We start from the raw sequence: 23,789 nt of genomic DNA, 5'->3' as shown, positions 1-23,789 counted from the left end.
TGAGTAAGCACTTTAATATTTGCACTTTAAAGTAGGTCTTTTTAAGAAGAATTATTTTATCATCTTTGCCTGTGCTTGTCATTTTTATATGTTCGTAACCTTGCATGTTTTATGTGGGGCAACTGATGGAAAATAACCTTGTGCTAAATACGGGATATTTACGGTAACCTCATGAAGAGATAGCTTTTTCATTAATATGCACTGTCCTGTCAAAATAAATTAAATGAGTGAAATAAATGCAAACATTTTATGAAACAAAAATTATTTTTTAACTTGTAAGCATTGTCGTGTAAAGACGGCCTGGGTTAGCTGGGGGCTGGGATTGGTTCCAGTGCCCAGTGAAAGATGCATGGATCAAGGACAAAGGTGGTCAGAGGAAGAAAAAAAAATCTAAGAAGGTTACAAATCTCATTATAATGTCATAATTTTGAGAAAGGGCTAAATAAATACATATCTATTTTTTGTCTGTAGTTAACCTTCTTCATAGATACAGTATTTCCCTCTTGACAAGTATGACTGTTAGGTTTCATTGTGTGGCCTGACCTCAAAGGACTCCATTTCCCATGATGCTCCGCGGCAGAGCTTGCGCCATATGTTTTGCTCGGCCCTTCTGCTGTTAGTGTCTGGTGCTGTTTGTTGTTGTTGTGACATTAACGGGAGCGGGGACCAAAAAAAAACCGAATTTACCGAGCTGTTATAACCCCGGGCCTGTCGCATGAGGTAAGAAATACACCGTGGTCATCCGAGGTTCCTCTCTCCGCGTGTTGAGGCGTTGTCAGAAGCCAAAACACAACACTTTACACGAGTTGTTGAGCGTTGTCAGTTAGCTAGCCACACACGTACAGTCGAGCTAACAGCAAAACAAAACAAACCAAAAAGTCAAGAGATTACGAAGGCAGACACATCATGCTGGACACTCTTCATCGACTAAGTATTTCTGCTTTAAATCACCGACACTGGAGAAGAAACCAGCTAACCCAGACTGGGAGCTATCATGTGAGCTAGCCTGCTAACGTCCACTTAAATAGTCTCTTTAAGAAACACATGCTGAATAAACGATTCCCTTTAAATATATATATATGTGTGTGTATAAAGCCCATCTGATAACAGTGCGGATTAACACGACACCGAGACACATTCAGAGATTGAATAACACTTATTAAAAACACATACGAATGCAGGTGATGAAGTTCCTTCAGCTCGCTGATGACACAGCAATCTGTGATACTTAAAAGTCTTGTTAACAAAAGACTAGAAACAAAACCGTAAACATGCATGCGTGAGTCAGCAAGATTGCTGAGGCATTTCTCGATGGTAAGTTATGATGGCAAGGTAATAGCTTATGTATGTATAATAAACAGTGATGAATAATTTAAATTTTCTCTGAGTTTCCTACAACTGCTGGGGGAAATGAGCATACAATGATCATTAAAAGTGAAATGAACTGTGGGATGTATTTTACAGCTTACAAAAACGAATCTAAATCGAATGGCTTTTGATTGTGAAATCAGACGAATCGTGGTCATGATCTGTTGATCAGGGGTGGGCAGTTATTTTTTTTTGCCAAGAGGCCTCATGAAAAACTAGGACTACTGTGACGGGCCGAACTATAGGCCGACTTCATTTTAGCCTGAAGGAAGTATCTCTTAACATAAAGGAGTTTGTTCCATAAGGTATTTTTGCCCTGTCTGGTTACTCCAGGTTACTGGGTGAGCTCCTCCCTGCCATGAGAGCGGACCACCAGGTCACCAGCCCCCCCTCCTTCTGCAGTTGATGGATCTGCAGCTGGTCCCAAGATGACAGACAGCGTCAGGGCCTTCCTCCGCAATGTTGCGACGGTAAGTGGACACTTGTGGGTTTCTACAAAACTGTTGATATAGATTTTGTTGACATACTGGAACTTATTTTCAGTATATACACAGTATGTTCCAGAAACATGCAGTCCCTTTATAGTTGGGCTCACAGCAAGGTTGGGTTTAGATCGAAGAAGGACAAACACAGTAAAATTGATATTGATTATGTGTTATTTCAATCCTGAAGTATCCAGAGGTTACAAACTGTGAAATTTAAGTTGCCTTAAATTAGTATCTAAGATAAATTGGGTAGCTATTTCAGTGTGGCTTGAGGTGTGTTTGCTTTATTTTCTCCTTCATTGTTTGAGCTCGTTTCATACTTGCATTACAGTTTTAGATTGCTTTTCGGAATTGTTCTGTATCACTATGTATAAAAGGACAGCTCCATAAAGAACATTAGAGCTGGCCACACTATTTATTTTTTTCGGGGCTATTTAAGTCATTTAAGTTGCACAAATGGTCCAACAATGTGCCTGGGGCTCATGCAGCAGTGCAAGGTATCCTGAAAGGATAAATAACAAAGTTTACATCATCCCATTTCTAAAACTCAAACAAAACATGAATAAATGTCTCCTGTGTTTGAAGATGTGGGCAGGGCACACAACCTCACTACTCTTAAGAAATGTGTAAAAAAAAATAAAAATCAATGTTTTCTTTGAAATTTTTACCATTTACTTGGTGGTTTTGCTGGATTGGAGCCTCTCGCGACCCAGTTTTGGCCCACGGGCCTTAAGTTTGACACCCCCACTCTGTATTATTTTTATTGCCTGTATATTATCCTCAATCTTATGAGAGCCGTTTTGTGGCCCAACACTTCTATTTCGATTTTGAAAGAAAATGAAATAAAGCCAGAGCATTGACAAGGATCAGGGAACGACATGGCTGTTTTTATTTTAGCACCAGGGGGAGGAAATCGAATCAATGTGCTGACGGAGTCGACTCCTTCCAGTTCAGTTTTAATTCACTTGTATCCAGCTGCGAAACGCCAGCCCAGTCAAAGGTCTGAAGAAAGAGACCTTCAGCTGTGTTAATGTCCTCGACACCTTTTGAAATGTGGAAAACTAAACAACGGCTGATATGTTCTTAATTACATGTAGGTACCTTTTCATATCTGCAAATGTGTGTATCTCGTTGAGTTTATGCTGCGCTGTTACTGTATCGATGAGTGTTGCATATTTCCTTCAGTTTGTATATATATATATTTAGGTAGACATAATCTTAACCCTTCCTTCACGGCCTTCATTTGAAAACAGAAATGTCAACAAAACAAAATTGGCTACTATATGTGACATTTCGACATTTACTGAATTAAAGAGTTAAAATTCCTGTTTTACTAGTTTCAAACAAATATTCGTACTTTTCACCCCTGGAAGTTGGTCACAGTGTAATGAAGTATCTCTAGTTAAAGTGACACACCGGCTGAGGTCTGCAAGGTGTTTGAAGTACAGCGGGTTTTGTGTCTGTTTGTCCAGAACAAACGAGGACGATTGAACTTCAACGTCCATGTTTATCACCTCTATCTTTTATTAACGCGTACCCTCAGCTTCAACTCGACCCGGCTGTCCTCCGACAGTACAAAGTTAACATTTCCAATCTTCAGAGGTTTGTTTTTTGTTTATTTTTCTCAGCTTATCTGCTATTAGAGAACTTCAAACAGTCTTTCCTATTAAACGGTGTGTGATGACTTCTCAACAGCATCAGGTTGACTTTAACAGCGATGTCCTGTGTGCTCTCTTTCTTCAGGGGATCAAGGACTCCATTTTGGGGATTGGAACGATCTCCAAGCTGGATGCCCGCATCCAGCAGAAAAGGGAAGAGCAGCGGAGGAGAAGGGCCAGCGGGGCCTTGGCACAGAGACGGGCACAGAGTGAGGAACGCAAACCAGACAAGTAGGCCGGGATGAACGCTGCTACGCTTTCTCACTGAGCCCGAGTCAGATGTGCTGAATCATTATTGATGTGCTGGTAGATACTAAATGGAAAACCTCTGATGCTGCAGGATACGCATCATGCGCTTATTTATCAGAAAACATTTGCCACAAAATCTGTCGATCAGATGACTTTGAATGATGAATTTGGAAATGTACATTTAAGTTTCTGTTAGTCAGCATTGAGCTTTAATTTGAAAAAAAAAAAAGAGAGAGAGAAAAAAAAACCTACTTCTGTCAGCTCATCTTTCCAGTACTTAACTCCTTCATAGTTTTTTTTCATGCATTGTCTTTTCATACTCCCTCATGCCGGTCTGCAGAAAATACATTTTTCTTAAAATCGGTCCCTGGTGCAACAAAGAGTTGGGGGCCGCTGGTGTATGCTGTGGGCCGAGGGACCTAGCTCGCTGTGGGCCGAGGGACCTAGCTCGCTGTGGGCCGAGGGACCTAGCTCGCTGTGGGCCGCACACACACGCTCCAGCTCACTGTTAATGAGTGTATCAGTCATACCTTAATCATGATTAGCATATAGCATCGCTGGTGTGTGAGTCCCGAAACTCTCTAGCATGAAGCACGACTCAGTGTGTCCTTAATTAATACTATTATAACATTATTAATGTCTTAGAGGATGTTTAGTTCTGGATCTCCTGAAGTCCAATCTGTAATCTGTGCTCATTTGATATGAACTGAAACTCCACAGCTTTTTATGCCGTCAGTCACGAGTTGGTCTGACTCTGGTAGAAGAAGAAATGTCCTGTTAAAGTGGAGCAAGCTCTCCGTTACTGTTCAGCCGTCATGCTCAGTGTGGTTCTCCCTCTTCTCTCACAGTGAACCCAAAGTAGCCAGCAGGATCATCCAGTGCTGTGCCTGGAATGGAGGAGTTTTCTGGGTAAGCTGCGAAACACTTTCTCTCATGTGATACTTTAAGTTATCACTATTTTGATCCTACGTTATTGTCCAATCTTGTTTTTTTTTTAGCACAATCAAACTTAATCACCTTTGTTATCTTTTGAGCTAGATGACTCTGGGATTGAAAACAGTTTTTAGAATAACGTTGAGTTGATGAGTAAGTGTGGCACTTCTCCGTGTCTCTGCAGCTCAGTCTGTTTCTCTTCTACCGGGTGTTTATCCCACTGCTGCAGACTCTCACCGCAAAAATCATTGGTATGTATTTTTGGCACGTAATTGAGAAAGCAAAGGCGTTCTCCCACATCAATAGAACCAGTCGGCCAACAGTGCTGCTTGTTTGTTTTGCTGCAGGTGATCCCTCCCTCCACGGCAGTGTGTGGTCCTGGCTGGAATTCATCCTGACCTCCGTATTCAGCGCGCTCTGGGTGCTCCCCCTCTTCGTCCTCAGCAAGATAGTCAACGCAATCTGGTTCCAGGTGAGGTCCCACTTTGATGTTGGAGATATTGTCGCACAGCTTCACAGCCACATACACAAACATGGTGAAGAACACGCCGCCGTTAAAGCCCCCGGTTACATGACAAAACGCATCGTTTACAGGGAAGTTTTGTGTTTGCATGTCAATGTTTTGAAAATGATGTCTGGACAAACAACACAGTTTTCGTGTTGGGCCACCAGACGGTGCTTTTGGTTAGTTTTATAATGAAACCATGCACACACACACAATCCGTCTTCTGAATGACATATTTGGCATCAGATGGTTTCATACTGACCACAGTTGTGTTGATCATGTTTCCCTTCATGGTGTCAGCATGACATCACTTGGACACTGGACAAAAACACACTTTATTTTATGAGCTGAACTCAAAGATCTAACAGTTTTTCTATGTACACACAAGGCCTGATTCTCCCGAATATTGTTGTAAAAGGTGTCTTACCTGGTGTGGCTGCCATTTGCTTTACTCAGTGCAACACATCGCCTTCACATGGAGTTGATCAGGTTGTTGATTGTGGCCTGTGGAATGTTGATCCACTCCTCTTTAATTCTCAGACATCAAAAATTGCTATCTGGATACCCCTACCACAAGGACTGAATATCTGGATATTCGGGTCGAGCCCTAGTTTAAAGAGACCCAAACATCAGTAAGTTGTCTCTCTGTTGCAGGATATAGCGGACCTAGCTTTCGAAGTGTCCGGCTGTAAAGCTCAGCCTTTCCCCAGTGTCAGCAAGATCATCGCAGACATGCTGTTTAACCTCCTCCTCCAGGCACTCTTCCTCATTCAGGTACAGAGATAACATTTCTCGATCGACGTTGGTTTCAGTCAAAATGATACACCCTCTCTCCTCGTCTATGTCAAATTAATGTCTGCGTGCAGGGTATGATTGTGAGCCTCTTCCCCATCGATGCCATTGGACAGATGGTCAGCCTCCTGCACATGTCTCTGCTTTACTCCCTGTACTGCTTCGAGTATCGCTGGTTCAACCACGGTGAGTCGCTCCGTCACATTCGGTACGTCGGCCAAATCCTCTGGATTGCCACGTGACGCCCAGACACTCTGTTCGTTTCAGGCATCGAGATGCACCAGCGGCTTTCCAACATCGAGAGGAACTGGCCTTATTACTTCGGCTTTGGTTTACCGATGGCTCTGCTGACTGCCCTGCCCTCCTCCTACATCATCAGGTTAACGCTCTGATACGCTGTCCTCGTCCAGTTTTTTACACAATGATATTAAACAGGAGGTAAAATGAGCCATGAATTTAGCAGATTTAGGAGGTGAGCGGCTGAAGTGCAGCTTTTTTAAGTAAAAGACAAATTACAGTTTGACTAGGTTTACAAATGCTGTGTTAATAAAGGAGGTTAATTTTAGCCAGTTATTCCAAGGAATAATAATGAAAATAATTAGGGATGCGCTGATACCAATATCTGGCATCTTGTGGTCATGGAAACGTCCGAAGATTCCCGAGGCTGTGCATTTGATATTGTGAGATCTCGATTTGCACTGGAAACGATCAACGATCAGTTTCACAACATTTAAAACTTATTTAAGATTAATTACTGGCTTTAAGACTCTTTATTTGAGGAAGTCTGGCTTTTTATTGGGCTGAATCGGTCAAATGTTGATATTTTCGCTGGAGATGCCGCAACGCCATCTTTGATATCCCAGATTTTGATGGCTACAAATTCCGGTTTGTTTGTAAACACATTGGGTTTGGTGTGATCGGTTTGGGAAAACTGAGGGTTTTGAAATTGGTTTATTCTCGGTGCAGAAGTGGGAAATATTTTAAAGGTTATTTTCTGGTAGAGTAACTTTAATAAGTACTTAGTTCGGCAGGTAGATAAAAACAGATATTCGTACTTTAAAACAGTGGTATTAGTGCAGGGCTAATAATAATAATTGCCTATAATAGGGTTTTATTCTCCGTTCTGTTGAGTTCAGAGTACAGACACCATGCAGCTCTTCAAGAAAAGTGAGAGCAATCCAGACAGTCGCCTTCCAACTCTTGTCACATCTCTTTCTTCCTGCACAGTGGCTGCTTGTTCTCCATCCTGTTCCCTCTGTTCATCATCAGCGCTAATGAGGCCAAGACGCCCACAAAGCTGTAGTGAGTGTCAAATCAACACAGGTTTAGCACAACACACACTCGTCTGTCCGCCCGCGCCGCTCACCCGCCACGTCTCTCCTCTTCCAGCCACTTCCAGCTGCGCCTCTTCTCCCTCGTCGTTCTGATCAGCAACAAGCTTTTCCACAAGACGGTCCACCTGCAGTCCTCCCTCACCTCGTCCGCCTCGTCCGAGAGGCTGGCCTCGCCCCACACCTCCCCCGCCCGCCACAGACTGCTGCCGGCGCAGTGATTGAAGGGTTGCCCTCATCGAAGATGAAGGTGGTTAAGGATGAAAGGGTTTACATGTTTTATTTTTCAAATCTGATCTCGGGCTCCTTTCATTGGCCAGACTTGTTCGGTGTGGCACAATAATCGACTGCCCTGTGCCTCACACTCAAAACACATTATATACTCAGTTCTTGACTTCCTGTTTCCTCTTATGGTTTTTTTCATTGTTTTTCTTTTTTTTTGTATAATGTGCCATTTGAGTGACTCTCCTTTAATGAATTACAGCACAACAGATCATGTCGTTTAACATGTAACTATTGACTCGAGAAAGATTTCTTTCTTTTTTTTTTTTTTTTTACTTTGATGGGGCTTGTTTGCATTCAGAAGCGAAGCACAATTGTGTTTTACCGGCAGTACGTGTTGTTGGACGTCGTCCACGTTGTGCTGTCCGGGCAGAAGCAGGAGCAGTGCGGTTCACTTACACAGGGAGGATTTTGTGTTGTTTTCAGTAAGTTTTACAAAAGCTGCTCCAAAAAAAAAAAAAAAAAAACCAACCCCTAAAAGATGATCATGGAAGTGTCGCATGGTGTCTCGTCCCAAATGAAAAAGTCCCTCCTCTGTCCGGTGTTGCTTCCGACACGGTGACGCCGGCGAGTGAAAAAGCTGCCGAAGCCCTTTTCAGTGTGACAGTCGCTGATGGTTGAGACGACACTGCCAAACTGCTGCATCTACGTTGTGTTTGTTTCACTTCAACCACTACACCGCCGAGCTCAAAGAAAGGAGTCAGACGGCAAACGCCTTCACATCCTAACAAACGGGTGATCAGCCTCCACCTGCTTGCTCTCGGCCCCTCCCCCTCCCGCAGCCAGCTCATGCAAAAACAAGTGATTCCCCCTGAAAGACGATTGGCTGTTTGGGGTTTCTTTTAGTTTTCCTGTGCTGTATATAATGTTAATACCTCCTGAATGTTCAGTCAGAAGCCTTCCACACAGCAAGCCCCCTGACCCCCAAACTCTTGTCTCACGCCTCAGATCTTGTGGTTGTGGAGCCGGGCCGTGACTTTTGGACCGGCGTGCAATTTATTGTAAGAAGAGAATAGTCTTTGTGCAGACTGATATTTGTGAGTGAGGTTTTGTAAAAGTAATACGTCTAATTTCAATAAAATTGGTCAGTATTCAGTATTTTATCACTTGTGTTTCAGAGTTATTCAGTAGTCGCATTGAAGTGCGGCGAAAAAAAAAAGTCAATTTCTGGCTCATAAAACATAAATATGATTTGTTGGTTTGAACCAGGGGTCTACACACTGATATTCAAAAATGGTGAAAAATAGGTAAAACTGCAACAAAAAAAAAGTGGTCAAAACAAAAATGATTTAAAAAAACAAATTTCAGGAAAATAAAAATTGTGAAATGAAAAATAATTTTAAAGAATGGAACAAGAAAATTAAAACAAAAACTCAAAAAAATTGCTAGTATAAAACTGCTCTAACAATTTGAAGCAAAGTGGGCGTAAACAACTAAAAGGCTAAAATGCATGAAAAAAACTCATCTAAAATTTTTTATAAAATCTTATCTAAATTGTAGCAATGACGTTTCATGAATACTTGTATAGCTTTAAAAAAAGAAAATCCCTTATGGTACGTTTACACTGTGTTGCCGGCAGCCCCATTTTCATTTCAGGCCACCGTGAACAAAACGGGATGGATGGCACGGCAATCACGACCTGTTACGTTTGTCCATCCTGTCCCCCTCCTGACACGGGGCTGCCGTGACTGCCGGGAACATATTGTAAACATACCTTAAATTTCTGATAATTAGCATGTTTTGTGGCTCCAGACAAATTCGACTTGGTGGGAAAATCACAAATATGGCTCTTTTGGTCATAAAGTTTGAAGACCCCTGATTTAACCTGAGGGGAATGTAAATATTTTAATCATACAACCCATGTTCCCATTAAAATGGGAGCTTTCAAGTGACACTGTGTGAAAGGTAGGTGGAGAACGGGCAGTATCTGGGTTCATCTTGTTTATCCAAAAGACATCAAATGCAAAAAACCCATCGAGAAGGCCACATTATTTTTCCAGAGAGTGTTTTAATCTCTTCAGATGACACCACTATCTGTAATACCAGAGTCCAGATGCACAGACAGTAAGTACCTTCAACTTACCCATCTTATGCTTTGCATACGATTAAATACCAGTATTTCTCAATCTAATTGGAGGAGTGTTAAATTCATCACGTTTTTAACTTTATTCTCTATGTGACGGACTGATAAACTGATGAAGGATTTGGGGTAATTCTTCTAGGCCACATTTACGCAGAGGAAAACGCATACTTTTTGTCTCTGAAAGGTTTTGCAGTTACATGGCAACATTTAGAAAACAATGTCCATTCACACAGAAATGAGTTACTTATGAGTAGAGCGGCTTCACGATTGGCTGTTTTATTTACACTTGACTTTTGCTCAACATCTGCCATGACAGCATTTGAAGCTGCAAAGAGGGGATTTCTCTGCCCTGAGCTCAGGCTCACAGGCGCATTCCTGCTCGAACGCCCTGCAGTCGGGGCTGTGCCCCAGATTTTTCAGCATACATGAAGGTAAATAGAAATGTGTGACATGAATGATAAGTACATTAACTGCGTTGATGCAGGACCACTGGCGTCCTCTCACCTGCTCTGCAGCCATGGTCTATCTCTGGTCTCTCTCCCTTTGTAAGACTCTTGGCAGAGTTTTTGGTTTTGATGCAGGCGCCTCGGGTTCGACTCCCATCATGTGTGTTCATGCTTGGCTGATATTACAAGGTTTTTCAAGACTTACTTTGGTCTAGTGTTGTAACATATATAGTATTTATTTTATTCTGTATATTTATTTTGAACATCAATGGTACAAAATAACATTATTATGCCCAACAAGGCAGAGATGAGCCAACAACAACAACAGAAATAATGGTAACATGACATATGAAAAACAACTTTTATTAATTCCCAATTTACACCACAAAACCACATGACTGTTACATAGATTTTCTTACTGAGCATGAATATCCAACCATTTTAATAAACTATATCTGAATGACCATCTCAACTTAGCTTTTATAATTTCTCGAGCTGATGCTTTATGATGAGATTTTTACATAGTGATACAGAAGACCCATGTCATATTGCTCTCATAATATGATAAGAATGTAGATTCGTTTTTTTTTTTTTTAATAATTCATGATTATATGCATATGTAATGATATGAATATTCTGTTTATGATAAAACAGAATAGAAAAAAAATCACACCTTTACTTGAAGTGACAATTTTCATTACAACGCATCAGCTGAGCTTGTTCCTAATTTCTCGGCCCCTCGAAAGCAACCAATGTGTTGAAATAAAGTCATGCTCTGAAGACATTTCTAAATCTGATTAACACCTGGATCAGGTTAAGTGTGTCAAGTCTCAACGTTGGGGTCTCCATCAGATTGAAAACGAGGTGGATTTAAAGTGCGAGTGTGCCATACTAAAACCTGTGGGGAAGGAGAAAAGCAGATACAAGAAGAAAAACAGCCAAAATGAATACAGTCCAATACACAGATCCTGGTTGAAAATATCACACAGCATGTATACAGAGCATTTAAGATGAGCTATGGACCATAAGAGGCACTTTAAACCTTCAGTGTTTAGTATTGTCTTTAAAAAAATAGTTTAAAAAAGATCCAAAGCTTTGAGTCAAGTGTGAAAAATACACCTGAGATAGTACCTCAAAAACGTTGTGTTCTGCTGCTGTTGATATAGTATCTACTTGAATTAGTTTGCTAATTAACCATCACCAGATTGCCTGAATAATTTGTTGCCTCACCAGTGTGTTGTGTAAGTAACCCCTTCTACAAACTACACCTTCAATGACTCAAAGAACAAATATGGCTTTTTACTACATGTGAATCATGCTCAAAATGTTCTTTTCTTACCTTGGTGCAGTTCGCAGCTTTGGGCTCCAGGTCGTTGATCGTGACAAGATACTGTAAAAACCTGGTCTCCTGTTGTCCCGCATTTATATGATGCAGTCTGAAATAAGCCTCAGGTTTGGACAGAATAAGCTGCAGGCTCACAGCAAACCCCGCCATGTCAATGGCAAAGGGTCGAGATGCAGCATATTTAGTCTCCCAGCCGTACACTTTGCCCATGGCGTTGACTTTGATGGACTGATAGCGCATAGCACCCGTAAAGCCCACAGGCCACACGGACACTTTTTTAGTATAGCGCATCTGAAACGTAAAACATAGATAGAAATGTAAATCATTTATTTAGTATTAGTTACATTTTTATAAACTACTGCAAAAGACAAAGGAAATAATGAAGAGGCAGAAACTTCGCTACATCGCTGTGTTCTGCAGATTCATTTTATTTGGATATTTATCATCAATCACATCAACATAGGCCACATGCAGTACACAGGCCCAGAGGCAAGAGCTCTAGCATCACCTAGTGTCTATCTGTGCAGGCCACTGTTGTCTGTGTTTGCTCACTTGACACTGTTTCTCATTAATTTGATGTGTTTCACCTGTGCTCGCGCCCTCCCTGGTGTAAATTAACTCCCTCTCCCCATCTATCTGTGCCAAATAGCATCATGCCTTGCCGTGACTCTGCCGTGCATTCCATAGTGTTTCTTCTCTTTTCCACATGTGTATGGACCAGCCTACAGATTATCCTTTTAACTCCTTTGCCAGCTTCAAGATCATCACCTTGAATAAACTCTTTGAACTACACCCCCTGAATGTGAATGTCAGTCCAGCCAACATCTGTGACACAATCCTATTGTCAAAGGACATGGCAGGAGGCATGGCTGAAATCCTTGTGCTAGCTACATAGATTTTTTTAAACCTTCGCCGTGACTGAGATTCAAGATGCTTTAGCTTGTTCATTCATTTTTACAATTTAAATGACACTTGCAGAAAGGGTCAAGGCAAAGCTGGTACTTGGACATACTGCGTAGACATTTACACTGGCCTGATGGTGAGGGTGCTTTGAAGTGGTGAAAATTATACAGCACTTTCCACTGATTGAAAGGCTTCCAAAGCACTTCAGTTAGTCACTTTCACCTATTCACACACCAATGGAGGTAGTTGCCCGGCAAGGCGCTTGGTCCAGCTATTGGGGGCAGTTTGGGATTCAGTGTCCTCAACATACAGACAGATGGGGGATTGAACCAGCAAATTTAGGGTTGAGAGATGACCACCTCTACCAACTGAGCCACAATTGGTGGAACCCACAAAGAAGTCTGTGACAATGAGGCTCAAATTGCCAGCACGAACAGAATGACAGAGCAACTAGTCCAGCTGATGCACCAGGAGCAAATATAAGTGAAACATCAGTACCTGTAGTCCTTGGTGATGCAGACCGAACAGCAGTCCAAGACAATGGAAGATTTTACGTCCCAGACTGGGGATGCACCAATAGAAATGGGCTATACCGATTTGCCATGCAACTTTATGTGTTACTGGGTGCCTTTTGGGTGTATCTGTCAACTGGGGTACCTCTGGTGGTGTTCAAGTACATCTCCAGATGGGCAATAACCACCACCATCTCAGTTTCCCTGTTTTGGGGTAGGCACTCTACTAGTTTCAACCCAACACTGCAACCTCGAGAAAGCCCATTGACCAAATTGACCCAAAAAATGTGTCCCATATCTGGGCTGATGGACATAACCATGTCAAATGGCATTCGGGAAGGTAGCCAGTCCTCCACCGTAATAACGTCTCTCTCTTTCATCCTGCAGACTGATGTAGGGCTGTTTCATCTCAGTGGATATATTGTGTTCATCACATAATGGTGTACAAACATTAAAAGCTGTTTGAAAGAGAGACAAGGCATGAGTTTGTGATGGCTCTGGAAACCGCAATACTGAGCATTGATTGTAAACTAGCTGGGACTGAGAGGAGAGACATCTGAGACAAAGTTAGAGCAGTCGCTGTGCAAGTCTGGTTACCACTGAGACAGACAGAGAGCTGGCTTGCAACAAAGCACCCAACAATAAGCTGCAATCACTCAGTTTGTGAAAGTCTGCTTAAGTGACAGTAAAGGTCAAGAGACCAGTGTGGCTGTGAGTGTTTGTGCTGAGAGCCCACAGAGTGGTCTGCACCCCGTTACAATCACCTCACCTCGTCGAACAGCTCCAGACTGTACGTGTTGTCATCATCTCCAAAGAAGACGACTCCAGGACGGCTGTCATTTACGCTGAATGTGTCCCGGAGCCACTTCAAAGCCATGTTTCTCTGCCTGCTGCCTCTGGAAGTAAGCTTCTCGACTACGTGCACGTTGAGGTGGGTGTAGTTCAGCCCTGTGTTCTTGAGGAGGTTTCGAACCAAACTGGTCTTGTTGTCGGAGTCTTCGACCACGATCCAGTGCAGGTTGGCCACATGGAGCAGGGTATTGGACATGCGTGTCAGGTCTGCCTTCTGCACCACTCGGTAGTATGTAGGAGTGATGACGTAGATCGTGGGCAGGCTGTCGGACCAGGGCGGAGGCCGAACGTAGACATGATTGATGATGACCTTGTTCCCACTCAGCAAGAACTTCCTCAATGTAAAAATCCCTCTGGCACAGATATCTATTCAGGAAATAAATGAAGACAATAAGATCCTGTGGGATGTCAGATATCGGTCCTGCTTATGCTGCAAAAAAAACGAGTGTAACCGCAAAATTTTCTTCGCTTATGGGGGTTTTGTTTACATAACACCGGTGCTCAGATCCACTGCAACCCTGACTTTTTAACACTGGCTCCCAGGGGGAAACTTTTCTTTAACGCTCATGGTATCCCCCTGCATGCACGAGTAGAAACTTGGCAGATCCGTAGTGGATGCATGCCTCGCAGTCCGTATTCTAGTTTTGTAGTCTATGTTGTTGGTTTTAGATTTGAGATTCACCTCTAATAGCATCCAATTCATCATCTGTCAATACAAATGCCGGGTACCCTCCATTTTGTTAACATTTCTAGCATATTGATTGTGGGACCTGATAAGAGCGGACACCCTGTACCGAGTGCACAAATCGTCGTGCACAGAGACGTTTTAACTGTTAACACACATTAATGAGTGGACAGCGGACAGCCGCCCCTGCAGCACAGTGCTGCGCCATGACTCCCCTTAAGCTTAAGTTTCACTTTTCGCTTTACACTAGAGGAGTCAAACATTAGGCCCATGAGCCAAAACCAGCCTGCAAAAGGCTGCTATCTGGACCCAAAAAACAACTAAGCAAGGTGGTTATATTGGATTTATAGGAGTTGTTTTTTTTCACTGCATTTTGCACCAGAATGTTTAATTAAAATTGACTTTATGTTGGGATTGTAGTCATTTTCAGTACCTACTGTTGGATCTTGCTAAATTATAGACAATCTCATTACATATACTATGTGCCACAACAAAGAAAAACTTTCAAGTGTAAATCTAAAGGTTATTATAGTGAAATTTTTCTGGTCCGGCCCACTTTATATATATTATATACACATGTGTATATGTATATATATTGTATACATCTTTATATTGGTTCCATTATCTGCTTTTATACAAGTATGTTTCATCGATAACATATTTGGTGTTTGGGTCATTCAATATCAACTGGTCCTACAAGTTATCACATGTCACATTGTAGTATTTAGTAGTCCAGAATGCATTAGAATGCACCATTTAAGGTCAGTTTTTTTTTTTTTTTTTAAACTTTAAAGGGGAGGCCCCCAATTAGTGAGGTTTGTTCTTTCTTCACATGTTCCACATCTTTGGAAAATGGGGTTGCTTTTCTATTAGGCAGTGCTCTTCTCTTGGAAACTACGCAGTATGTTTATGGATGATACCATTTCATGTATTTTTCTGTACATATCCCATAATCTGTGGAACTATTTAAATTTTTACTCCTGAGATAGTCTTCCTCTCTAAAAGGCTTTTGATTCGTGGATAATATTGACATTATCCAAATCTGTTTGCAACTGGATATGTAAAGAATCTCAAAACAGACCACGTGTCAGGTCTCTGTGTCTGCCCCTGTGTGTCTCACGTCGTGTTTCCAATTAACCAATGGCCTCATCCCTCTGTGTGCACCCATCATTGTGCTCCACCTGTGTTCACCCATTCCTTCTGTATTTAAACCCCTCTCCCTCTGTTGTCCTTGCCCTTGTCAACTGGTCATAATGTCGCGCCTCTCATCGCCCGTGTGTCCCCTGTGTGTCCTCGTGTTCCCTGGACTTCAATAAACTCTAGTTTTGATGGAACTCTGTGAGTCTGCGCATGGGTCCATCCACACACCCCCTGCAATCTCTGACACCATGATTTAAAATCACAGTAGCTACTTACATATTGTATATTATAGACTAGATTTTATTACATCTTTTTAAAAGAAATTTTTATTTTGGCTTCTTTAATGACCTTTTCTCAACCAAGGCCATGTTATGTAATTCAGTTGTGTTGTTGCTTATTTATTCTGTATAAGTATTAAACTACATGTACTGTTGCTGCAATCAGTTTAAATCCCCCTCCCCCACCAGATAATTACGATTATGGTAGCTAATGTTCACCATATTGCTAATGTTCATGCTCAGCCATCAGTATAACCTACTGCGAAATGTTAATCTCAATCTCTGTGATAGTTATTCATAATCAGAAGTGCTGCATTTGTACGCAGCATGGCACTTTTATGCAAGTCATGAAAGGTGATTTGTTTTTTCTGTATAGCATATTTAGGCAATAAGGCATTTCAAAAGGCTTTACATTATCAAGTATGAATAGCAACAAATGCACAATATTAAATACAATAAAGGATGGCTAAAAGAAATAAAGAAACATTGTGTAAATGAACATGTGACAGTTCAGAAGATGGAGATGTACGAGCAGCTTTGTTTCATATGACCATGACCAATGTTACCTGGTCCCGTAGTAACCAGATGTTCAATGGTGCTGTAATAAGACATTTGAAGGAGCAGTGTAACTGGCACAACAATCGCCAAAATTAGAAAGATCCGTTTCTTGTTAAACGTTGGCAGCATCCTGTCTGAGTCGTGCCAAGATCTGAAAGACAAATAACATGTGATATGGCACACAGTCAGAAAGATCAGTCTGACCCTTCCAGTCACAGAGCTTACACATGTCTGAATTAATCATAAACCTTTGGAGGTCTTCTTTGAGTGTGGTTGGAGATATTTTTTTATGGACATAAAGATATCTACATAAAGATGTTATTCACATTACCTTGGAACACTGACGAGCAATCAGGAGTGGCAGGAGAGGCAACGCCTCCCCTGTCTTCATGGAAAGAAGGAAATATATAAGACATAAAGTAAATAGTTACATTCATCCAATGGTGTGAATTATAAATTAATTTCACATTTAACTTAAATAACAATGATTGTATCTGGCTTAAAAAAACTTATTTGTCCTATTTGCAGACGATACGACAATAGTGTGTTCAGGTGAGGACCTCGAAACTTGGATGATTGAGGTGAAATAATTGGTTTGCCAAAAAAAACCTATCCCGAAATATATTAAAAACTAAAATTATCTTCTTAAGAAAAGGTGCCATAAATTCACAAATCCAAATAAAAATTGACAACATTGAAAGAGTCCATAAGCCAACATTTCTTGGCGTAACTCTTGATCACAAGAGTCCCAAGTCTCAAGAATGAGTGGTGTGTGTGTGTGTGTGTGTGTGTGTGTGTGTGTGTGTGTGTGTGTGTGTGTGTGTGCGTGCGTGCGTGCGTGCGTGCGTGCGTGCGCTTTTGATTTTTATTCTATTACTCTTATTAAAACCTTTTCATGTGAAACAACTACTAAAACTAACAACATAACATTTCATAACACATTATTCTGTGTATTGTTGTTCGTGACAAATCAAGGACTTGAGTTATGTTAGTGCTATAGCGGCACCTTAACCTATTTAAGGTGCTGCTCTGGTGAGGACGGGGGAACTGTTTCGAACGCGTTCAGAGGCAACAATGATCAGGTCCAATGCGTAGATTTCCTTGGCATATTTCAATCCATTTATTTAAATGAGGGTTTCCACAGTCCAAAAGTTGATGCCTGTCATCAATCACTCAGCCCAATACTGAGTTTCTATGGTCCACATTTAATCTTTCCTACCTACTGCCACTCTCCCTGACACGTCTCCCTGGAACGGTTCAAAACTGTGTCTGCTCCCCTGTCCTGCACACCTGGCATTGATTAGGTGGAGGCTTTATAACCTCCACCTTGCCCTAGCTCCACCTAGTGGGCGAATACAAAATCAAAACAAATGGCCAGTCATCAGGAGGACACATACAAACAGAAATAAACAATAAACCCATAAAATGGCTCCTACAAATGCATCAAGTGTTTTGTTAAATGGCGCTCTCATAAGATATGAGACGTTATGCAAATATTTTGGTCAGATGCCAGATACATAGTCAAAGTCTTTCATTGTTCAATTTAGGCAATGACACTATAATTAAGGTGAGTGATGAATAAAACAAAGACGATGTTTTTGTGATGAGTTCACCAACGATTTTCTCGTAATGGCTCCTTAAACTTGACAGGCAACTGTATTTGCAGGTGAACAAGGACATTCCATATTTGACCATTTTTCCATCTCACACAAAAACACAGTAAACTTTAGCATTTAAACAGCGTTACATGATTTTCTTTCCATCTTAAAGTATGAGGGACTTTTATACGGTCCCTCATGATGCTCAGCCATGGGTATAACCTACTGCAAAATGTTAATCTCAATCTCTGTAACGGCAGCTTACTGCAAACAGCAGCTCCAGCCTGGACAACAACTAAACTCCTTCTTCAAAGACACTGAGGATGTGGTAACTACTGGGCATTCCATGAGATGACTAGTTAAACATGATGCTATGTATGAAGCTACTCTATGACTTGTGATTGAGTTTTACTGGTAATGATATGAGGAGTCGTTAGCAACCTGTAAACCAACGTTAGCTCTGCCACATACAGACAAAGGGTCTGAATGCTAATCTCTTCTTTACTAACTTGTTAACTTCCAACCCTAAACGCTTAACTGAACACCATCTGACGACTCCGGACATTTTACAAAGCAAGTGTTGGGATTTATTGTTGGGTATTAGCATTAAATTACTGTAAGTAATAGATTACTGAAAGTAATAAATCACTGGAAGTAATTTATGAAAAATTGAAATTATTAATGGAAGTAAACGGTCATTTACTCATTAACAACTTCTAAAGTAATTGAATAATTACTTTAAAAACAAAACAAAAATGAAAAAATTATCAAAAATAATTTATTAATAAAATTTTTTAGATAAACTGGAAATAGCTAATTCCAAAATATCAGTCTTGTTTGTAAAAAGTTTATTTAAGTTAGTTAATATTTATGCATAAAATATAACAATCTTAAATAGAATGGAAGGTGTGAGATCCGAGCACAGACTGTTACAAACCAGTGAATTGTCAACAATAAATACACAGTAATCACCAAGAAGCGTACAATTCAGCTAACAGGCGTTTATTAATAAAAATGTACTAATTCATAAATAATTCGGAAATCATCTCATAAATCAACACATTCAAATAGCAAACGACATCTAACACGGAGATCTAATCTATTAAACAACAAACACTATGTACAAAGTGTGTGTGTGTGTGTGCGTGTGTGTGTGTGTGTGTGTGTGTGTGTGTGTGTGTGTGTGTGTGTGTGTGTGTGTGTGTGTGTGTGTGTGTGTGTGTGTGTGTGTGTGTGTGTGTGTGTGATCTGGAGAGATGAGGGTGGCGGTGTAATGACCTTGAACGTCCACCAGGTGGAGGCAGACGTTGGCGGGTCAATGCGGTGACTGTGACGACCACTAGGAGCGTGCGGCGGCGCGCAGAGGGAGAGCGCAATGACTTGATGTGTGCACCAGGTGGATGTCAAGAGGGATTGCGATGACCCACGCGACCACTAGAGGCGTTTGACTCGCTCTTTCTGGGGACGTGGCGGTTGCTTAGCGGCCAGATAAACAAGACGTCCGTCGAGCGCGCATGCGCGAGGGCGGTCTCGGAGCGAGTTAGTCTACCGAGGGCGTAACGAACGGGCGGTTCCGTTGGCCCGGTTCTGAGTCCTAAGTGGAGGTCGGGACCTGCAGTTAGGACTCCTGTGACTGAGGCAGATCTGCTCTTGCAGCACCTATCATGTAAGTGTTACATGCAGTAAGTGGAGAAAGGGGGGTCGTAGCTGCGGGAGATGACAGGCAGATCCCCAGCAGATCAAGATTAGTAGATGAAGATAAGAGAAAGACAGAGAATTCTGCGCGACTCGGTTCTGAACCCTGGTTCCTCCACACAGAGCTCCCAGTGGGCCTGGAGCTCACTCGGACCTCTGGTTCTGAGGTGGAAAACCAGAGTCCGGGACTTGGTTGGTGCGCGTGAACGCGCCTACACAAACATATGAGATGCTGCGGCCTTCTGAGCGGCACATGGAAACACATTGCATGTTAACAGAACATCATTCTAACTATTCTCTGCCCAGACAAAAGCTCTCACCCTTATTGGTTTGGTTCTGGACAGCACCATCCGTGGCGCTGTTGGTTCTGGGAGGCGGTGGTAACTGGTTGTTACCGGGTCTGAATTCAGCATCCTGAATCCAGAGGCCTGGCTCCAGCTGCAGCAGTAGACAGCTGAGAGGATGATTTTGGAGAAGAGGAGACGCTGGCTTTGGTCTCCAGAATCCCAAAAAGGCAAAAATAGAGGGAACAGAAGATGTAGTCCGAACTGGGTCCTGCTCATCCAGCGGGCTGGTGTTGGTTCTGTCTCTTTGTTTCTGCTTGGTGCTCTCTAATACCATCCTGATGAGGGAAAGAGATGTCTCTCCCTCGATGGTCAGATTGAAAAGCAGAGAATGTTGGTAGAAAGTTGGTCTCACCAACTTCAGTTTTAGACCCCTGTGGTGTTCGGGTCGGATTCAAGCATCCTCATTGGCCACTTCCGGGGTCTGGCTCGCTCCCCTGCTGTTTTATGGCCTGTTTATTGTTGCTGGTGTTTTCCTTTCGGGGGAAAAACCTCTGGAGGAGTTCATGGAATCTTCAGCCCGAACATCCCCCCTTTGTTCCGAAGAGTGGGATGCTAATTGCAGTCTTTGGAGCAAACCTGGGCCATATCGTCCATATGATCGTGGAGTCCATGTGAACGTCCAAATGTCCTGGAAAACATCATGTCCACAACAGTCCAACAGTTCATACAGTTCATGTGCGAGGCTAATGTCTGGGCAGACAGAGAGACCAGTCTGGGCAGACTTTTAACTTTTCTAACTACCTACAACCACAATACTCATTTCGTACAGTTTGCCAAACATGAATGAAAATGAAGTACCAGAGTTGAAGAAAGGAAAGGGAAAGGGGGACAGGTGGTTAGAAAATAGTTAGTAGGCTCCTCCCACACCTCCCGGAAGATAGGGATTAACTCGCGACATGTTTGTGGACCAGTTTATAAAAGCGGAGGTACCGGATGCAGGGAGTCGAGTCTGATCTGTAAAATTTGGAGGTGGTTGCACTTGGCGTGTGCAACGACATTGGCGATGGTTCACCAGTGAGCAAGCGTCCAAGAGCCACCAGCCGTCTGGGGGGTCTTGGTGCACGTGCTCCAGCTAGGAGTGAGAGAGTGAAGTGTGGTGTGTGGAGGTGTACGTGTGTGTTCCCTTCCAAAACCCAACATTCACTACAGATACTTCAAACTGTACACATTATTTCAATAATGGCTAAGTTCTGAAGAAATCACAACTCTTGGCTCTGTGGGTTCACAGAGGTTAAAATAGCACTGCAGAGACTATGTCAGATGTATCTGTGAAGGTTTATAACCGTGGTGGTGTTCGTCTTGAGAGATTGCTCAACCCGGGTTAGTGGCGCTAAGTAAGGTGATTCTACCTGTACTGAAGCTGCTAACGGAGGATCTTATCTCCCTACGATCTCCTGTGATATCTCTGACTACACACAAGGGTTATTTCTCCTAAACAATACTCGACAAAGTTTAAGGCATGCTAAGTGGTGTTAATAGAGCTGGATATGAGTTTCCAGTGACTATATTTCCCTGACTGTTTCAACTCAAGCTTTGTAACTGCTCAGGTTGTCTAAGGAGGCGGAGTTAGATTTCTGATGGTGGCAGGGTTAGTACATGCACCTGAGCATGCTAAAACCTACTGATAAAAATCTCCTCTGCTCCTGGGGTGGAGTTTCTCCACCCCTCGCTATGGGAGGAGTTAACCTTACTCCAAGGGAGTAAATGGATTGAGTGGCTCTGCTGTGCAGGCCGTGACAACACTGCCCTCTTCTGGTTGGTCCAGAAGGTGCAGTGAAGGGTAATTTCTCTACCAGTCATTCTTTTGATGGGAGTGAAACCTATGGAGTGGTGCACGGTGGACCGAATGGAAATACCACCAACAATGTTCATCATTCAGTGGGGTTCAGTGCTCATGCAGTTTGACAGGTCATGAAGCTTTGCAGCAAAACGAGCCTCTCTGGCAGTGATTAACTACTGGGACAGATCAACGAGGCTTTCAAATGACTTGCTTTGGCAAGTAGCTAAAAGTTTGGTCCAAAAGACAAACATCTTCAGACAACTAGTCAAACCTTCACAAGAAATTATTCTGAATCTTCATAAGTGTGAGCGTATGAGACAGAGATCCTTCTTTATTTTAGATGAAACCAGATCCAATTTCTCCATCTCTCACAGAACTATCACACTATTCTGATCCCCTGATAGTCAACAGTTTTCTGTAGTTTAACTACACAAACAATCTAATTTAACCCCTTTCGGCATGAAAAGCCCTTTACACAGTCAATATAAGACAGTTCTGTTTGTCAGTCGCTCCAAAGACAAAGAAAATAAAGAGTTCATACCTTAACCACAAACTGAAGCTCCTCAGCATCCACTCCTGCACAGGTCGCCCTCTCTCTTGGTTTGCCCTCAGGTTAAACTGAGAACAAGTGAATGATGACAGCTGTGATATTATGTCACAGGTGTGGCTTGAATACACCTATGTGTTGCCAAACCTGATTGATCATCTCATCCAGTCGATGGCTTTTTTGAATGTCGGATGAAAAACAACAAACTTCTTAGATTATTTTTCATTGTTTAATCAAATATTTAACACCTGATATGTTATGTTAGGAGCAAAGTCAATCAACACTTTGGTAAGTAATCCTCATAATCATAGTCATAAGATATTGACACATTCTTTTTTTTTTTTTTTTCCTTTTGCCCTTGTCCTGTTCGGCAGCTTGGGCCAACAATATGATGTGATTGAGAGCCTTCGGAGTCAGAACAGATTTTGGTCTTGCAACAGGGAGAGACCTGGAGTCTCCTCCTGTTGCCTTCTCCGTCAGAAGATGGCATGGCTGCCGTACACGACCGGCGGGGAACGCTCAAAGAGAGAGAGAAGAGAAAAGAGAGAAAAAGGTTGAGGGAGGAGGGAGGAGGGGGGAGGGGGTAGGGGGATAACATACAATATCCTTGTTGTGCTACATATATTATTTGCAGTTATCACACTGATCCAAATATTTTCCAACTGTTTTTGGATTAAACCAGCCTGAGCAGCTCTATCTAGACAGCAACGTGAAGCAGGAACATGAATTAACAAAGAGGCGACAACAAAAGAGGAACATGACCTCCAAAGTTTGAGCAAATGATGATAGAGAACAAGCAACTTCAGAAGCACCTTTCGTGAGGAGTGGAAGTGTGTGTGTGTGTGTGTGTGTGTGTGTGTGTGTGTGTGTGTGTGTGTGTGTGTGTGTGTGTGTGTGTGCGTGTGCGTGTGCGTGTGCGTGTGCGTGTGCGTGTGTGCGTGTGGTTTGTCCACTGGGTGGGACCGGAACTGCTGTGGGGGGACCCGTGGCAAGACCCCGGGGTCCGAGGCCATTGGGCCCGGACACCGCCACCCCGGCAGACGGAAGCCCCCCAGGCCCGGGGGGACCCCAGCGAACCACCCCAGAGAGCCACGTCCCCGCCCAAAAAGCACCCGACGGAGAATGCAGAGAGGAATCCCCCCCAGGCAAGAGGGGCCCACAAGAGAAGAATAAAGGGCACAGGGCCCCAGGCCCCGACCCAAGCCGCCAAGCCGAGAAAAGGCCGGAGCAGGGCCCCCGGGCCGAGCGGGTCGAGAGCCCCCCCAACCCCGGCGGCGAGTCCCGCCGCACCCCCGGGAACAGGCCCACCCACCGCCCCCCCCCAACCCGGCAAGGCAGAGACGGCCCCAGCCGCCGCGCCCCGGACCAGCCCCGCCCCCAGACCCAGGAAAGCGAAGGCCGGCGCAGGCCCCGGTCG

General features: G+C 42.9%; 2 protein-coding genes across 4 annotated transcripts; one reads left to right on the top strand and one right to left on the bottom strand.

Moving 5' to 3' along the window:
• The first annotated feature begins 573 nt into the window (after positions 1 to 573).
• ei24 (EI24 autophagy associated transmembrane protein) lies at positions 574 to 8,083 on the top strand. 2 transcript variants are annotated; one of them, XM_080483520.1, is made up of 11 exons: positions 574 to 720; positions 1,702 to 1,838; positions 3,597 to 3,742; positions 4,609 to 4,669; positions 4,878 to 4,944; positions 5,041 to 5,165; positions 5,853 to 5,972; positions 6,065 to 6,176; positions 6,258 to 6,369; positions 7,260 to 7,292; positions 7,380 to 8,083. In XM_080483520.1, the coding sequence occupies exons 2-11, from the start codon at positions 1,797 to 1,799 to the stop codon at positions 7,540 to 7,542; spliced, it is 981 nt and encodes a 326-aa protein (XP_080339646.1). In that variant the 5' UTR covers positions 574 to 720; positions 1,702 to 1,796; the 3' UTR covers positions 7,543 to 8,083. The 2 variants fall into 2 exon arrangements, with proteins under 2 accessions (XP_080339646.1, XP_080339645.1); XM_080483519.1 differs by having other exon boundaries at positions 7,218 to 7,292.
• A 1,866-nt stretch (positions 8,084 to 9,949) lies between these two features.
• Positions 9,950 to 22,869, bottom strand: LOC308122246 (galactosylgalactosylxylosylprotein 3-beta-glucuronosyltransferase 1-like). 2 transcript variants are annotated; one of them, XM_080483962.1, is made up of 7 exons: positions 22,520 to 22,869; positions 22,367 to 22,443; positions 16,737 to 16,790; positions 16,414 to 16,556; positions 13,662 to 14,110; positions 11,472 to 11,768; positions 9,950 to 11,030 (listed from the first exon to the last, which is right to left on the bottom strand). In XM_080483962.1, exons 4-7 carry the CDS (start codon positions 16,532 to 16,534, stop codon positions 10,956 to 10,958), a joined length of 942 nt encoding a protein of 313 aa, XP_080340088.1. In that variant the 5' UTR covers positions 16,535 to 16,556; positions 16,737 to 16,790; positions 22,367 to 22,443; positions 22,520 to 22,869; the 3' UTR covers positions 9,950 to 10,955. The 2 variants fall into 2 exon arrangements, with proteins under 2 accessions (XP_080340088.1, XP_080340087.1); XM_080483961.1 differs by lacking the exons at positions 16,737 to 16,790; positions 22,520 to 22,869 and having other exon boundaries at positions 22,367 to 22,437.
• Between the last annotated feature and the right edge of the window lie 920 nt (positions 22,870 to 23,789).

The sequence above is a fragment of the Lipophrys pholis genome (genome assembly GCF_963383615.2).
Source record: "Lipophrys pholis genome assembly, chromosome: 16".
NCBI lineage: Eukaryota > Metazoa > Chordata > Actinopteri > Blenniiformes > Blenniidae > Lipophrys > Lipophrys pholis.
This window is presented reverse-complemented; position numbering and strand designations above follow the sequence as displayed.